The sequence below is a fragment of the Sorghum bicolor genome, chromosome 10 (assembly GCF_000003195.3).
Source record: "Sorghum bicolor cultivar BTx623 chromosome 10, Sorghum_bicolor_NCBIv3, whole genome shotgun sequence".
Classification (NCBI taxonomy): domain Eukaryota; kingdom Viridiplantae; phylum Streptophyta; class Magnoliopsida; order Poales; family Poaceae; genus Sorghum; species Sorghum bicolor.
In genome coordinates this window covers 3,304,312-3,321,625 of record NC_012879.2, presented here as the reverse complement: position 1 = coordinate 3,321,625, position 17,314 = coordinate 3,304,312, and the positions used below count along the sequence as shown (strand labels likewise).

The window sequence follows — 17,314 nt, the reverse complement described above, 5'->3', positions numbered from 1 at the left end:
ATCTCGGGTGGGTGGTGGATGGATTGTTCGGTCGCCGTCGCCGTGGACGGCGGAGCGCCACGGGAAATATTATAAACACAGCAAGGGGGCCCCGGGCGCGTGCATTGACGACGACGATGCACATGACATGCATCTCGACTCGATCGATCGCTGGTGAAACGATGATGAAAGCGATGGGGGGAGGAGGGAGTGGGGGGACCGTGTCGTGTGTGTTGGCTTGTAGCGTACGGGCGGGTGGATGGACGACGTGTACGGGTGGCGTGGAGGAGATGTGATCTGCCACGTCGCCCGCGACCGTGACGGCCAGCGGGCTTCCACGGCGTGGATGAGGACATTGCTACAGTTGTTTAAGCGAATACCAGTACTACTGTACCTGTAGCTGTTACCATCACGTGGGGGGCGCCTCTGTCTGTTTGGGTCCCGCACCTACACATGCATGCACATCTCTGCTTCTTGGAGAAAATAAGGGCCAGGTTATGTGTCTGTAGGGTCCAGATGACACGCACAGGCACTCCTCGTATGTGAAGAGTGAGCTACTGATTTAGATTTATCTTTTTTGAATTTTGACACTATAATACTTTTATTTATATTTAATTATTATTATTCAATTATGAAATAAATAGATTTAAAAGATTTGTCTGGTAAATTAAAAATAAACTAGTTAATTAGTTATTTTTTTTAATTTATATTTAATGTTCTATGTATATGTCATAAGATTTAATGTGACGAAAAATTTTAAATATTTTTTTTTAGATTTTAGGTAAAGTAAACAAGGCCTCAGTTACGGCTTGGCTGGACCCAGTATAATGCACGGACGGAAGGCGACACGCGCTGCGCTTTGTGCATCAGTGCATGACACTCATCATGCCCTGATCGAGCACCACAAGGGATGCGCGGCAACATGTGGCTACACTACACCTGCTACTACACGCTAATATGACCTTTTATGCTTGCTACCTCGGCCGCAGCGTGAATCTCGCCACGTTCATGGACGCCGCCGCAGGCAGGCAAGGCTTTGCGGCAGCACATGTGACGGCGAGCGGGCGCGGGGCGCGCGCAGCGCCGAGGCCACGGACAAGACCAGCACAGTGATGCCGTGACGCCGACGACGCAGTTCCCCGTCGCCGTCTCGGTCCCGGTCGGTGTGCCCAGTTGCCCACGACGAACCCAGGTCCCCAGTCCCAGGCCGCGCGCCCGCTGCACGTCGGGCTCGATCGACGGACCACGCGCCGCAGGCGCACGGGCGGTCCAGCGTCGGAGTCGGACCACCTCCGCCCACGCCCCGCGGGCCGCGGCACTCGTACGCGCGCCCGCTGACGCCGACCGCCTTTCCCGCCGGCGTCCCGGCGAGCGACGGCTGCGTCCAGCCGCCCCTGACCTTTGCGTTTCGTTCGTGCGTTCCCTCGCTCGCTCGCTTGTCTTGTTGCAGAGCGTCTGTATGTATATATCCGTTGGCGAGGCCCCACCGCTAGCTTGTTCTTGTTCGTTGGTCTTATCAGAAGTGGGCCCCGCGCAACTACAGAGCGAGTGCGATATGCCACGGCTTTGCGCGATCACACATTCACACACCAATGCATGATGGTTTCCCGGGTTTTCGCTACTGTGATTGATCGACCACCAGCTCACTGTTTTAGATCATGCATGTGCGCATTGAATATGCGCTAGTGGTCACGAAGAGCGAGCTTGCTCTCTATCTTTTCCCTCCTCTTCACTTTTCTTTTCTACTGTACAAGTATTATCAAAAAAATAATATGATGTGATAAACATAAGGACGTAGTATAGCTGGGGTACTCTAGGAAAAAAAACAGACATATATGTGGTGATTGCGGCTTTGATCGTGACAAGTGAGTTGGAGCCGCAAAATTCTGAGAGGAACCCGGACATGTATACATCTATCAATTTAGCTTTCGGTGTCGTGCACACAGTTTATAGAATAAATCTGGGCACGTACTACTAAACAAAGTTTACATCTGTGTGATTGATGAGATAAACCAGTGCACATATGGTCTTTGTTGGATATTGGGGTTGTTCTAAATTATTCCGGCCACGTCTTGGCGGCTAAAGCAAGCAAGCAAGCTAACATGCATTACGCGCGACGTTCTTTTATTCAATCACTCATCAGTCTGGTAATAAACAAAACGAAAACGTGCACTTGGTGGCCAAGTTGCATGCGAACGGCACAATAATATACTAGATCCATCGCCTTGGACGGACTCACAACAGAACGTGGTCATGTGTCATCTCGTATGCCGCTGTTCATCGCCACTACTGGTCCACAGTGAGTCCGCGCGCGCGCACGTCGTCTCGGGGCCTTCTTTAGTTCACCCCGAAATTCAAAAAGTTTTTAAGATTTCTTGTCACATCAAATTTTACAGCACATACATGAAGCGTTAAATATAGACAAAAATAAAAACTAGTCACACAGTTTGACTGTAAATCGCGAGACAAATCTTTTGACCCTAGTTAGTATATGATTGGACAATATTTACCACAAACAAACGAAAGTGCTACAGTAGCAAAAATCCAAAATTCTTACATATCTAAACAAGGCCTCGATCACGCGCGCTCGGGAAGGCAAGGCACGGCAAAGAAAGACCGCCATGTCATGCTCCACTAGAGGTACTTGTTTAGATTCTTGTTTTTTTTGAATTTTGAAACTGTAGAATTTTTATTTTTATTTGATAAACATTGTTTAATTATAAAATAACTAAACTTAAAAGATTTTCTATAGATGTGATATAAAATTTGATGTAACAAAAAATTTTAAAAAGTTTTTTGTTTTTGGATGAACTAAACAAGACCTGATCGCAGCAAGCAGAGCACACTACAACGCATGCAAGCTGAAAGCAGGCGTTGATCGTCAGTATACGGCGGTGTTCTTGCAATAAAATACATGGGCGAGTGGAGATGATGGAGGGACCGATCGATCGAGACCGTGACCGTGTGCGTGCCAACCGGAGATGGACCGGATCGGAGCTGGGATTCGTCAGGCTCAAGCAAAGGGTCATGGTATGGAAATTAACGTGGCATGCATGCATTTCTTCCACACACGGCATCAATAATCAATCGTAGAGCAGAAACCTTACGTGTGCATGTGGATGGAGCACGCTCGATCTGTCTCTCAGCTGGATATATTGACGATCGGCGTCTCCGTACTCTTGATACTCTTTGTTTATACGCCAGATAAGCTTTCTAGTTTATTATCCGGCCTTATCTTTGCAAGCAAAGACGACTTGGCATCGTCGTCTGAATTGAACGAACCCACTGATCGATCGCACAAGCATCTATCTGATGACCTAACCTAGCTAAGAAACTGCAGCTTTTCACACAAGGCTTCGGCAGAATACAACTCCATACTATAAAAAATCAAGGAATATACTAGCGTTTTTCTGGCCAACAACAACACCAAAAGAACGGGGTGATGACAAGAAATGCACGGCGGGACACCGCACCAGCAGCTTTGTCGTGAAGACGTACGTCCACGAACTAAACGCTGGAAAGGGAAGCGCAACAGCAACAGCAACAGAACTTGAAGTCCCTCCGCTACTACGGTACTACCACACCCCCTCCCTGCTCGTGACATTTCTCCTGCCACCAGCCAGAGCTTAGGCCTTGTTTGTGGTGAAGCGAAAAATTTCGCGACACAGTAGCACTTTTCGTTTGTTTGTGGTAATTATTATCCAACTATGTTAAAAAGATTCGTCTCGTCAATTTTGACCAAACTGTACAATTAGTTTTCATTTTTATCTATATTTAATACTTCATGCACACGTCTAAAAATTCGATGTGATAGAGAATCTTGAAAATTTTTTAGTTTTTGGGTGGAAGTAAACAAGACCTTAGCTTCCACGACAGTCCTGAATGTACTGACAAGAAACTAGCACGTCAAATTCAGTAGAAAATTCAGAAAGATGTAATGTGTTGGCTTACAACATATGTCAATCCAAAGATTTGACGAGCCATGACGATTTTGACTGTCATTTGGTTTGCTATTAAACCTTGCAAACCTCCCTAATTTGTCTTACCAAAATTCATGGTATTTTTTGGGTCTAACTTTTACTTGTCAAATCTTTGGCATGACAGAATTTGGTCACAAACCAAACAAAGCCAACAGCAAGGCGAAATGAAATGGATCTTACTCCTTGCGTTTTAAAATAATTCAACTTACACAGTTCCAAAATAAATCAACTGAAGATATATACTAGGAACTCTGAATTTTAACTCAATATTGACTACTTATGCCAATCATCTCTGAAAGTTGTACCTACCATTTGGAAGTTATTTTGAAATTCTCAGCAAAGAACGAAACATTGGTGGATGCATTTCAATATTTCATGCGCGCGCGCGTCCCTGTCACCCGCCCTAATCACGCGAGCCAGCCACCAAAGCCGTCGACGTGGCGCAAAACGAGAGGCGATGGAGGAAGCTTCTACTCTAGGCCTTGTTTAGTTCACCCTAAAAAGCAAAAAAGTTTTCAAGATTCCCCGTCACATCGAATCTTGCAGCACATGCATGAAGCATTAAATATAGATGAAAGCAAAAACTAATTACACAGTTTATCTGTAAATCGCGAGACGAATCTTTTGATCCTAGTTAGTCTATAATTAGATAATATTTGTCACAAACAAACGAAAGTGCTAAAGTACCGAAATCCGAAATCTTTTCGGAACTAAACAAGGCCCTACTACCTTCCTGCTCCTTCTAGAGGGGTTATACACAAAAACCTAACAGCTTATTCGTTTGAATTTATCAGTCGAATTAGCTAATCATTCAGCAATGTTTTTTCTCGTAACAGCCAGCCATTTAATAATATTTTTCTCCAACAACAAATCACACAACTTTACTTTTTTTATTCCGTTCTTGATCCGTGAGGCTGGCCTCCAGCTGCAGCTGGACGGAAAGGCACTAGCGGGGGGCGGCGCCCTGCCTGCTCATGGATCAGGACAAGAGGGGCACCAAGAATCCCCCGGATTTGCCCTCACGAAAGACGAAACCCCTGCCGCGGCATTATCTGCATCCAACACGGCGCCGGGCGCAGCCGTACGGCGGCGGCTCGTGGTAGTGGCGAGATCTTTTCTCTCCGTGTTGGATGTCGATCTTGTTCGGCACGTCGGTCTCGTCAAATATCCATGCGGCCAGTGAGCGAGGGGAAGCAAAGTGAACGGGGCAGCCTGCAGAGAGAGAACACCAGCAATTTGGCACGATTGGCGGATGCTTCAAAGCTTGCTTGCTTCTTGATTGATGCCTGCAGGAGTAGGAGTTTATGACTGCTGTGCTTGCTTGATCGTGCCAGTAGTATCTTGCAGAACCTAGTTCCTTCACATGGAAAGCCTGTGCAGGACCAACTTGCCAAACCTATGCAGGAGCTGGAAAATATAATTTGGGGGTGGGATAGTGTGGGGGAGCTGGAAAAAAAAATCAATGATACTACTACATATTTATTATGGATCAAGTTGCCATGTTTCTTGCGTAATGACCATCATCAATTTTAGATGTGATCAACTCAAATTTTATTTTATGGACGTGACCATCATCAGTTCATCACTATGTTATGGTAGCACTGGAAAATAGAGCATATAAGAAAGAAAACGAAATGACATTTTTTTATTTCTTTTTACAGAACCACGTGTAAATCGTTACAGAATCACAAGACCAATGCCACTTTACCCTTCCGGTGTACAACTGGACTCAGCTCAAAAAAAGGGAGAAAAAAAGCATCCCTGCAAAGTTCCCACAAATCCTAAGTTTACCGTAGCAACTCTTGCAAATATCTGAATTCCGCATCAGCACTCTTATTATACATTCTTATTTAAAAAAAAAGCATCTAGAAAGATCACCGATATTTGTTGGATGGAGAAAGCATTGTCTTCTACTCTCCTCAACAGCTGTACACCAGCTATCCTTGCTACTTCCGTGGTCACAAGCAGCTCATCCATCACAGAACACCAACCCCGCATCAACTCCACTTGGTTCAGTCCGGTCTGAAATCAGCACCTCTGTATTCATCTGATGCTCTCACAGTTCACCAAATTCACCATTAATCCTCAATTAGCCTGATGTTCAGCTGATTCTCGAACCGGAGCCAAGACTCAGCTCGCATTTCCGTGTTCATCATATCACTCTCTGGTGCGGGATAGTAGTCCTCCCTTAGCTGCATGTCCCTCAAATTTGGCACCTTCAAGAAGAAGGTCAGGAAATGCTCATGTGTGGTGCCATGGACGAAGAGCTTCCTGAGCCCAACGCAGCCCTGGAGCAGTCCCACAGCGGGCAGTGTCAGGCTACGCTGGTTCACTTCCTTGTCTTGGGGAGGCCAATAATCCAGCTCATACAGAGTCATTAGTGAATCTATACCATGCAAATAAAATCGCTCCCACAGAGAGAGATCCATCTGGCCTGCTGGTGCAGTAAGAGCATACCCAACCGCCTCACTCAGATCCAATTTCATCTTAGCAAGTACTGGGAAGCCTGCAAGATACCTCAGGCCAAAAAATGGGCCAGGGCGTGCACGGCAATCACCCTCCACTTTAATTGAGATCTCCTCTAGAACAGGGCAGCTATCAAGCCCAGCAGAGATGAGTGGGGAGAGTACCTCACCAGCAGGGAACCAGAGGGAGAGTGAACGTAGCATCTCCCAGCTGACTAGATCATCCAATTCCATGTACCTACATTTCTTCGATGCAGACTCATATGTCACTTCACCGAGATCATCATCTTCATGATCACATCCGGTTGTGCCATTGGCCACGCTCTCAGGCTGTTCAACTTCCTTCCAGACACAGCTGACCTCAAGACTCTCAATGCGATCACGGATCGGACTTAAAGCAGTGAGGCATGTTGCTGTGTCCAGAAGCCGGCAGTGCAAGATACTGACTTCTTTGATTGTGGGCCGAAGCGCCGTTGCTAGCCTCCTGATCCCAACTGATGTGACAAGATCACAGCCATGGATGGCGAACTTAGCAAGCCTCCCGCACCCACGACCTATGGCAGCAAGGCTGGCGTCAGTGAGATCCAAACAACCCTTGATGCATAGCGACTCCAGCGAACCACACACAGCAACGCCGTCGAGGTGCAGCCAAGATGCCTTGCACAACCCCTGGAAGCCCCCCAGCGTCAAGAACTTGATCCGTGGGCACCTGCGGGCAAGCGCCTCCATGGCCGGCGCTGTCTCCAGCACATTATGCCGCAGGTCAAGCGTGAAATCCTCTAGCTCCGGCAGTGCAGCGAAGAAGGAGACCAGCCCTGCGACGGTGATTGCCGCGTCCTCCCGTTGGCTGGTGGCCGCCAGCTCAAAAGGTTCTCGGAGCCGCAGGATCGACAGCTTGGGGCAGCTGGTGGCGATGGTGAGAAGCGCGTCGTCGCTGACGAAGTCAACGTACCGAGGGTTGAACACACAGGGCGCCACGAGCTTGCGAAGATTGGGGCAGAATCTCGCGATGGCCCCCAGCTCGGCGGCGTAGAACCCGTCCGTGGCGCCCGCGAGGCCGAGGTCGAGCTCGGTGAGCGCCGCGGCGGCTGCCGGGTGCGCCGCAAGCGCAGGCTGGATGTCCTCCGTCCAGCAGTAGAACTCGGAGAGGTCGAGCGCCCTGAGCGCGGGGCAGTCCCCGAGGAGGGGCTCGAGATCCGCGCCGGCGTCGAGGCCGGGCGGGCGCTGGTGCCAGCGCACGAGCTTGACACTGCGGAGGCGGGACCTCCAGTGCGGGGTGAGGCTGGCGAGCGTGGTGGGGTCGCGGCAGTAGACGGCGAGCGAGGACACGGCGGGGAAGCAGTAGGCGAGGCGCGCCGCGATGAGGGCGTTCTGCCCCGCGACCTCCTCCGCCGCCACGGCCGGCGCGACGGCGTCGGCAGACGGCGCCGCGGAGGAGAGGAACGGGTGGCCCCACGGCGACACCAGCGAGAGGTCGAGCCGCTCCAGCGCCGGGAAGCAGAACGTCGGCCTGATGAGGTAGAGGAACACGTCCGACCGCGGGTCCCCGCGCAGCGAGAGCGCGGCGCGCGTGGCCCGCTCCGCCGCGAGGAGCCTGTGGCACGCCAGCGCGACGCGGTGCCGCGACCGCGCGTCGGTGAGGAAGCCCAGGATGTGGAGCAGCAGCGGCTCCGGCAGGTCCAGGAGCGGGGAGCCCGCCGCGGCGTCCTCAGCCATGCGATGCGATGGGACGCGGCGATGGGGGGCTGGGGGTGGGACGGGATGGGGGATGCGCCGCCGCGTCCGGCAAAGTCGTCGAGCCCTTTTTTCCTTTCCCTTGCGCGGGCGGAGCGGGGGGCAGTTGGGGGGAGGAGGAGGAGGAGGAGAGGGGGGATGCGGCCTGCGGCAGCAGGTGAGGGGGGGCGGGTGGAGTGGGGACGAGGGGACACCACGGGAAGCTCCACAGCGAAGTGATATACTAGTCGACAGCTCTATCTCTTTTTTTCCTTTTTATTTTTTGTCTGTATAATAATAATTTTATCTTATCCTATCCGTATCGACATGGGAGTATTTTTCTTCTTTTGGAAATATAAATCATTTCCCGTCTTTGTCTTTCCGTCCCCTCTGGCAGGCTCGCGTAGGCGTATGAGGGCGCTGCCTCGCGTAGGCGAGCCCGGGCCCGTGCGCTGGTGGTGGTTGGCCTCGCGCGCGCGGCCGCGGCGGGCGATGGGGTCGTCGGCGCCGGCGAGGGCGGCGGGCGGCAGAAGGGATCCCGGCGAGAACCCGGCGGTGGGGAGGCTGCGGGAGCTCTTCACAGGCGACGCGGCAGGTGAGTGTGATCATGAATCGTCTCTCGTTGCTGGTTGTTGCGGTTTTGGCCGTTTGGGAGACAAATTCGGAGGAGTGGTCGCTAGCGTTTGGTCTGGTTGCCTGTACTAGGGGTGGGTGTGCGCGTGCCGATGTTCGTGGTGGGTTCCTGATCGGTGGAGTGGGCTGGAGCGAGTACCTTGGGGTTTCTCGTTAGTTGGAGCTTGGACACAGCAATGACCTAACAATGGCGACGAATCACAAACGGACAAACGGTGGTGTGGTTAAGCTGTTGGGGATGATGCTCCAGTGCTGCTACAGAGGCATCGCTTGAGAGCGAATTCCACCTGTGAGAGTGAAATGAAGGGGCTGAAACTCAAGTTATCTCAGTTGAAATTGAAACCCAGCAATTGGTGAGGAAAGCAGACAAAATAAAACCACAATTGGGGGGGTGCTTGAAGATGCTGTCTGTATTTGTAAGGCAAATGTTGTATTCTGAAAAACTGAAACCATTGCTGCGTTGCTGATCAAGCAGAGAATGGTATTTCTAGACTTCTAGTAGAGCAATAGCTGCCATTGTGATGAGTATGCTAGACAGTTGCAGTTTCATATTAGGTTGTCAGCAGACAAAATCACCAGCTGACGCTTCATAGCGTCTAATTTCTTGTTAAATTCCAGCTCACTTTGTGCATGCCTTGTATTTGTCATGCATGTGAGTCTGTTGATTCTGAGTTGCCTTTTCTAAATCATTGTTCATCAGATGGGTGGGAGAAGTCCTGGGAGTTTGGTGTGACCCCGTGGGATTTGGGAAAGCCAACACCTGTCATCGAGCATCTTGTTAGATCAGGAACACTCCCAAAAGGAAGAGCTTTGGTTCCTGGATGTGGAATGGTAAATTATTTCATTCTTCTGTCAGATGGTTGCACCACTATTGTTTTTCTCCTAGTTTCTCCCCAGTAACCAAGCTCATGACTAAAATCTGACTATTACTTTCACCTTAAGATACCAGTCATAGAATGTGCCTAGTTTTCTCCATTTATCCATTGTAGTAATTGAGAGCTGATGTGATGTGCCTTGACAACAGTACCCAACTGACATAAATACATAATACAATACATTAGCAATATCAACCTGTTCATTGAAGATTGTATGTGTGATAGTGTACTGTAGACCATTTTACAAACCTAAATGCGCATGACGATACTATAAGAAGGAACACACTTTGCTGGCATTATAATAATATATTACAAACTGGAACTTAGATTTTAGCTTATTTGCCCAGATTGAGTTGCTTTTGTATAACAGGGATACGATGTGGTCGCTCTGGCAAGTCCTGAACGTTTTGTTGTTGGCTTGGATATTTCTGATCTGGCTGTTAAGAAGGCTAAGCAGGTATGCTTATGACCAGTAGCTGAGCAAGATGTTGATTATCACTTATCAGTTAAGGGAAGCTATCTTGAGAATGGGCCTGCTTGATATCTTGACTATTTTCTTCTTGTTTTTCTAGTGGTTACGCTTGATATCTGCCATAGAATATATTTTCCAAAGTAATGTTAATCACAAACCAAACCATATATGTTAAGAAATTGCAACTTTATGAATTTTCTGTTAGGCCTTGTTTGGATGTAGTCGTATTCACATCAATCCACATGTGTTGAGGTGGATTGAAGTGGAACTTGAACTAAATTCCACTCCAATCCACACCAACACATATGGATTGAAGTAAATACGACAACATCCAAACAAGGCCTTATGTGGATAAGGGCCCCCCCCCCCCCCCCCCGCCCAACACCACCAAAGAAAAGGACAAAGAGCTTGTGAAATTGTAAATTTTGATCAATAATATTGATCATATGGGTTTGATTGAACCCGCTTTTCAGATAATTGATGTTGAGTCTGTTTGCGAATAAAATATACATTATTCCAACCATCACAGCTGTAATACAGCTTTTGTACTATGCCTTTTGTCTTACAACCCATCTTCTGATTTTAGGATAATTATGTCTGATTGTCTTCTCCATTGGTGTACAGTGGTCATCCTCTTTGCCCAATGCAGATTATTTTACTTTTCTGGCTGAAGATTTCTTCAAGTGGATACCGAGTGAAAAATTCGATCTTATATTTGATTACACGTAGGTGACACACATATTATCAGTTTATTATTTTGATGGCAGCTCAAATTATATGTATCAATGTGTGCAGGTTCTTTTGTGCACTTGACCCGAGCTTGAGGGTGGCTTGGGCAGAGACAGTTAACCGGCTTCTAAAACCAGATGGAGAGCTTCTTACCTTGATTTATCTGGTGAGGATGTAATCTTTGATCTGTGTGTCTTTGCATGAACGTCCTGCTCCCACTCATTGTACAAATCATATGATGCTCTTTTCTTCAAATTGAACTTTAAAGTTTCAATTCTCTCATTTACTTGTAATTACCTACTCTAATGTTATATGTATTCTAATCCTAGAAGGTTGTGTTGTTAGCTCTTTCCATCTTTGAGGGATTACAATATGATGTACTCCACTGGAAGTTATATTGATAGGATACATTCTGAAGGCAATGAATAGAATATGGGGAATGTTGTAGAATCTGTATTGATGGGCCATGAGGAAAGTGAGAAAAGTGGGTGCATTGTTGGTAGATTGGTGTAAATCGGATTCAGAGCAGGGATTTTGCTTACTTAGTCTGACCTTAGTGCTTGAAAGTTCACAAGTACCCAAAAGCAGCCAGACATGATAAAAATCATAATAACTCCTGTGCCTGTGTGTTTCAGGGCTTTCGGAGTGAGATGGCCCTGAAACTAACGAATGAACATGTTGTACTTTGTGAGCATCAGCTCAAGTGATTGGCATTGGATAAAGACATGATAAAAATCATAATACTTCTTGTCTCAATATGTTTTGTCCATTCGGTGTCATTACTCTAATAGGAAAGACAAAGCAGAAACATGGAAAAGTTGAATACAAGTATTAGTACAGCACTGAACACCAAAATTAATCTGTATGCATGGTTGATAGCATTGGCTTCTTGAATGGTATTCCATTGCTTTGCTCACCATGAGGGGAAGTTCTTACACAGCTTCATATCATATTACAGATAAGTGATCAAGAGGGAGGACCACCTTACAATAATACAGTTGCTGAGTAAGAATATCCATCCCCTTGCCATCATGTAATAATTTATTTACAGTTAAAAGCCTTTGTATTATTATCGGTAACATGACTTCTTTATTTTTGACAAAAAAAGGACCCGTCAGTTTCAGTATTGTTAAACAAAAATATTACATTATTCTTTACTGTTGTGCTGAACTGTCCTTTCTGAAACATCAGTTATCAGAAGGTACTGGAACCGCTGGGTTTGAAGGCCATTCTTATGGAAGACAATGAGGTAGCCATTAAACCACGGAAGGTACACATCGTTTTCTCATCATAAGTTATCTTACATAGTACAAAGACACTTCATATTGTCCAAGTTTCCGTCGTCATGGCTTGGCCACATTATCACATTCTTAATGCATGAGCACTGATGAGCTACTCAACAGGCATCTATACCTTCAACTATGGTCACTTGATTTATTTACCTAATTATTTAAACCGTTTCTAGGGCTGTGAGAAAATTGGGAGGTGGAGGAGATGTGCACACCAATCATCTCTGTGAGACAAAGCAGTGGTATTTTCCTAAACAAACAAAGAAAAGAAGTAGACCATGTCGCTGCCTCAATTATTGGATGCTTTGGTGCTCCTGCTCCGTCACCTTCGGACGTCAATGAGATGCTAGCTTCAATTGGGGAGATGCATAGAGATCTCGGTTGCCTAGAGGTGTCGCCTTTAGTGGCTAGTTGTGCCACTACATTCGTTGCTTCTCTTAGAGTTGATAGTGGTTCGGTCGAGAATTGTATGTGTGTGATTCATCCCTGTGAGACTAGTTTTGCAGGTATCCTGTTGGTTTTGGTAAGCCTTAGTAAGTTAGTTTACTAAGACTATTTGTTGTAAATCTTCTTTCCTCTTAATGAAAAACATGCTTAGACACGGTTGCGAAAAAAAAAGAAAAAAAGAAGAATAGATTGAAGGATCAACTTCTTACCTTTGTTAGACCTACATCAGAGTTTGACTTGCTTTTGTGCCTGATGAGACTTCTTGAAACATGTATGCATGCTGCCCAGGCCCAAGAAGCATGACTAGAATGCTTGACCTCAATATACCAGAATTACAATCCTTGGTTTTGAAACAGAAATGCTGTTCTTAGCACTTCATCAAAAGTGAAAAAGAATGAAAAGGGTAAGGATATGCCAGCTGAATCAACTAACTTATCAGTTTCAGGGGAAAAAACTTTTTAGGGTTTAGTGCACTTGGAGGCGGGTGCTGCTTGGGACATATGTTTGTCTTTCGTTGAGGTGGCTTGGGGGTGCTCTACTCTTTCCTTTACTGTGCACGCAAGCTGCTCTGAACAAAAAATAACTGAGCTCCATGGCCTCATGTTCAGGTGTTCTGAACAAGTCCGAGTTCTAGGCATTAACATTAAGGACATGTTTGGTTTCCTTTGCTAAAAATTTTAGTCAACTAAACTTTAGTCACTTAAGACTATCTCCAACAATTGTTACCCAAAATACAATACTCATTTGTCCTTTGGGTAGCGCTACAGGTAAAAGGTTCCATACCTATTTTTAGTCTTCTCCAACAACAAGACCTAAAAGACAACACTCTCTGCAGATAGGTCTCAAAGAGAGAGGATACCCAAATTTGGGTTATGCCTCTCTTGATACCCAAAATAGGTCTTCTGTATGGGTACTCTGTTGGAGGCTATAGGTATTGTGTTGGAGACTCATTTTAGGTTTGGGTTCCCAAATGGGTCTCCCATTGGAGACAGCCTAAGGAGCTAAACTTCTAAACACATTGACTAAAAAAGAGCTAAGATAGTTTAATCTTTCTAGTCATCTAAGAGTAACTAAAATAATTTTAGCTGGCTAAAATTTAATAAAGGGAACCAAACAGACTCTAACTGTCGGTTATTTTGACTACTTCTCGGCCACACTTCCAATTTTGGCAATGTCCATGTCGGAGTTCCATTTTTTCAATACAAAACTAGCTTTGCATCCATCACATTTAAAATTTTTGCGAGCGAGAGCGACCGTTCCTCTCTCTCTCTCTGGGCAACAGAAGCGATTGTCTAAGGCCATGTTTAGTTCCCAAAAGTTTTTTCTGTAGTATTTCCATTTTTATTTAGTATTTATTGTCCAATCATCGACTAATTAGACTCAAAAGATTTATTCTATTATTTATATATAGATAAGATGTATAGTTAATTTTGATTTTTAACTATATTTAATGTTTCATATACGTGCCGCAAGATTCGATGTGAACTAAACCAGGCCTAATTGGCATGTAGGTCGAAAGCCACCCGGACCGGTTCGGATTGCTGTCATCCAATCCAATAGGAACCCACACCAAATCGAGCTCGGATCCAACACCGACACCGGCCCAAAGGCCCGTGTAACCCAACCCCCTCTACAAGTTCCAGCGCAGCCGCAAGGCAAAGCTCCTCCGATTTCTTCTTTTAACGCAAGAAAGAAAAGGGGGAGACTAGAAATCGGAGCGTGAGAAGAGAACGCCTCACTCGATCCATCGCCTCGCCGCAGCACACACGCACGACGCCGGCGGCGCCATGGCCATGAAGGTGGACATGTCCGCGCTCGAGACCAACTTCGCCAACATGACTTTCCCCGCCAGCGACGACACGTACTTCTCCGCCGGCGCCCCTGACGTGCCGTCCATGGTGCTCCCCACCTGCGACGACGTGAGCACTCCGTCGCCCCCGCATCCCCTCTCTTCCCCTACTTCTGATCTCCTCCGCGAAGGGGGTCCGCGATCTGTCAGATTCGTTCGTTCTGAACCTTGGTTTCCCTCTCGTCTCCCGCGCAGTTCGACGGGTTCCAGGCGGACACCAAGGCCATGGTGAAGAATAAGAAGGGGACGACCACGCTCGCCTTCATCTTCGACAAGGGCGTCATCGTCGCCGCTGATTCCAGGGCCAGCATGGGCGGTTATATATGTGAGTACCTTGTCTTCTTCTCAGACTTGGTTGTTTAGGGGCCGGGCTAGGGTTTTCCGTCGGGTTGAATCTGTAGGCAAGTTTAGATCTTTGTGCGGAATTTGGAGGCTTTGACAGCCGGTTAGCGATGCGTTGCTTTTGGTCTGTGGGATTGGGAAAAAGAATTGATTTTTATGCGAGATTTGTGGTATCTGCTGGTGTAGTATGGATCTTTTTCATATCCCGTATGATTCACTGTGGTGGCTTATGTGGCTATAATCTCGAATAAACACAGTAGGGTGTTCAGGACTGCTGCTTGGGCTCTAATTTGAGGACGAACATAACAGGTTTGAAGCATCTAAGAGGGTTCTTCAGAAATGCTGATTATGTGCTGCCGCTTTTTAGTTGTAGGAATAGAAGTTCTGCTCAATGGAATGTTGTTTATTGAATGGTAAGGATTATTTAATGATAACAGTGGGTGAATTAAGATGATGTAGAGATGAACTATTTTTTTGTGTGTGTGGAAAATAGGTTACTTTCTTATTGGGTTCAAGTATGTTTCTCTTATGCCCTAGGTGTGTGATGGATTAGATGCAATTATTAACATCCAACTTCTACCAATTGGTTTGGAGAAAGGCAATAGAGATTTTGGTTCGTTTAGTTAAGAAATTTGTACTGATGTTCATTTGTTACACAAGATTGTATACCGTTCCCTATGATCTCACATTTCTTTTTTACTATGCAGCCTCACAAACCGTGAGGAAAATTATTGAAATAAATCCTTACATGCTGGGGACAATGGCTGGAGGCGCTGCTGATTGCCAATTCTGGCATAGGAACCTAGGAAACAAGGTCAGAAGTCAGCTTCGTTTTAATTATAATTTCACACATTACACCTTTGCCAGGTGGGGCTAACGTAGGTTGTCCCTTTCAGTGTCGCCTCCATGAGCTTTCAAACAAGCGAAGGATCTCTATAGCTGGTGCTTCCAAACTGTTGGCTAACATCCTTTATTCATATCGTGGGATGGGACTGTCGATTGGTACAATGATTGCTGGATGGGATGAGAAGGTGAGTTGTTTGTTTTGGTTGCACCTTCAGTTTTTCTAAGTTGTATGACTTATGCATAATGACTTTAATCTATTTCTTGAACTTCAATTCTTCTCTTGATCCAGGGCCCTGGCTTGTACTATGTTGACAGTGAGGGTGCAAGGCTTGTGGGAAACAAGTTCTCTGTTGGCTCTGGTTCCCTCTATGCTTATGGTGTTTTGGACGACGGGTAGGCTCTTTTTAACATCTGATGACGTGTTGCTTTGTTGTGATCTCTGATTAAGTTTGAGTTGAACAATGCACTTACCTCCACTTTTCAGTTACCGCTTCAACATGTCAGTTGAGGAAGCTGCCGAATTAGCGCGACGGGCTATTTATGGGGCAACCTTCCGTGATGCAGCAAGTGGTGGTTGTGTTAGTGGTATGTTTAAGTCTACTTTATGATGTTTATTTCTGCTTTATTGTTTTATTTATTATGTCGCCATAGTTAATCTGGCTACTGGTATTAGACATATCTAATTTTGCTATTTGACCAGTAACAAAAATGGACATTCTTAAGAATACGAACATAATGCTAAGATGTCCTATTGATAATGTGCTGAATCTGATTAAGTTGTGCTAAGCACCTTGTTTGTTTAGGTTCTGTCAAACTGGTAAACTGGTAATTTCAGTTTTTATTTACTATAGAAACAATCATTTGTAGCTCTTAGCTAACCTGAAATTGTCATGGTGACATCTTGCTGCCTTGTGTGCTCAGTACCCCTATCTGGTATTGCCTGTTGACCGTGCTAGTGGCATATTGTAAACCCATGTGGGCTTTGTCTGACATTACATGTTCGAATTGCAGTTTATCATGTTGGCCCTGATGGTTGGACAAAGCTTTCTGGGGATGATGTTGGGGAGCTGCACTACCACTACTACCCGGTTCAGAAAACTCCGGTTGAACAGGAAATGACTGATGCGCCTACTGCTTCTGCTTAAACCTGTTGTTGAGAAAAACCCTGAGTGAAGGCGCATGTATCCATGAACCATGAATTGTAGAAGCGCCATGTTTATGAACGAACTTGGACATGTTTGTCTCACAATGTTAGATCACTCGTTCTGTTATTTGATTGATGTCTCTGAGTAACTTTGGGCAATCGTTGAAATCTTGACCTGTGGATATAGATGACGCTTTTGAGATTTTGTCAAATGCCTCCCTTAATTGTGATTGAAATGATGACCTGTGCAATCAGATCTCTTCTCCTTTCAGAGGGTACACTGGGCAGGAATGAACAGATAGGTCTCCCTTCATTGTGATTGAAATGATGATGGCAACAGGTCAGAAGCGGCCATATTGCATCAGCCATAAAATCTAGAGATTGCAATGCGGTACCCACTTTTGGATCTTACGTTCGTGATTCTTCATCCACTGATGCAGAAAATCTTTCAGGCAATAGGAGTGAGCTAAGAGCATCTCCAAGAGTACCCAAAACACTCTCCTAATCCTTTACTTTTTAGCAAGATTGAAAAAATACATCTCCAACAACTC

General features: G+C 46.1%; 3 protein-coding genes across 4 annotated transcripts; 2 read left to right on the top strand and 1 right to left on the bottom strand.

The window, feature by feature from the left end:
- On the bottom strand, positions 5,578-8,325 carry LOC8069167 (F-box/LRR-repeat MAX2 homolog). The gene has a single exon (XM_002436454.2). It carries the CDS (start codon positions 8,138-8,140, stop codon positions 6,038-6,040), a length of 2,103 nt encoding a protein of 700 aa, XP_002436499.1. The 5' UTR covers positions 8,141-8,325; the 3' UTR covers positions 5,578-6,037.
- On the top strand, positions 8,461-12,805 carry LOC8069166 (probable thiol methyltransferase 2). Of its 2 annotated transcripts, XM_002437809.2 has the most exons (8): positions 8,516-8,732; positions 9,471-9,601; positions 10,016-10,102; positions 10,742-10,842; positions 10,913-11,012; positions 11,805-11,851; positions 12,038-12,116; positions 12,312-12,805. In XM_002437809.2, the coding sequence occupies exons 1-8, from the start codon at positions 8,549-8,551 to the stop codon at positions 12,363-12,365; spliced, it is 783 nt and encodes a 260-aa protein (XP_002437854.2). In that variant the 5' UTR covers positions 8,516-8,548; the 3' UTR covers positions 12,366-12,805. The 2 variants fall into 2 exon arrangements, with proteins under 2 accessions (XP_021305017.1, XP_002437854.2); XM_021449342.1 differs by lacking the exon at positions 12,312-12,805 and having other exon boundaries at positions 8,461-8,732; positions 11,805-11,879.
- On the top strand, positions 14,210-16,969 carry LOC8069165 (proteasome subunit beta type-5-A). Its single transcript, XM_002437808.2, has 7 exons — positions 14,210-14,501; positions 14,627-14,756; positions 15,481-15,587; positions 15,670-15,804; positions 15,909-16,012; positions 16,104-16,204; positions 16,631-16,969. Exons 1-7 carry the CDS (start codon positions 14,370-14,372, stop codon positions 16,762-16,764), a joined length of 843 nt encoding a protein of 280 aa, XP_002437853.1. The 5' UTR covers positions 14,210-14,369; the 3' UTR covers positions 16,765-16,969.

Bases quoted from the DNA above. Each gene is read 5' to 3' on its own strand.
- LOC8069167 (XM_002436454.2), bottom strand. From the start codon at position 8,140: ATGGCTGAGGACGCCGCGGCGGGCTCCCCGCTCCTGGACCTGCCGGAG.
- LOC8069165 (XM_002437808.2), top strand. From the start codon at position 14,370: ATGGCCATGAAGGTGGACATGTCCGCGCTCGAGACCAACTTCGCCAAC. The intron at 15,588-15,669 runs GTCAGAAGTCAG...TGTCCCTTTCAG, and splicing joins ATAGGAACCTAGGAAACAAG to TGTCGCCTCCATGAGCTTTC. The intron at 16,205-16,630 runs GTATGTTTAAGT...TTCGAATTGCAG, and splicing joins AAGTGGTGGTTGTGTTAGTG to TTTATCATGTTGGCCCTGAT.
- LOC8069166 (XM_002437809.2), top strand. From the start codon at position 8,549: ATGAGGGCGCTGCCTCGCGTAGGCGAGCCCGGGCCCGTGCGCTGGTGG. The intron at 8,733-9,470 runs GTGAGTGTGATC...ATTGTTCATCAG, and splicing joins CTTCACAGGCGACGCGGCAG to ATGGGTGGGAGAAGTCCTGG. The intron at 11,852-12,037 runs GTAAGAATATCC...CTGAAACATCAG, and splicing joins TACAATAATACAGTTGCTGA to TTATCAGAAGGTACTGGAAC.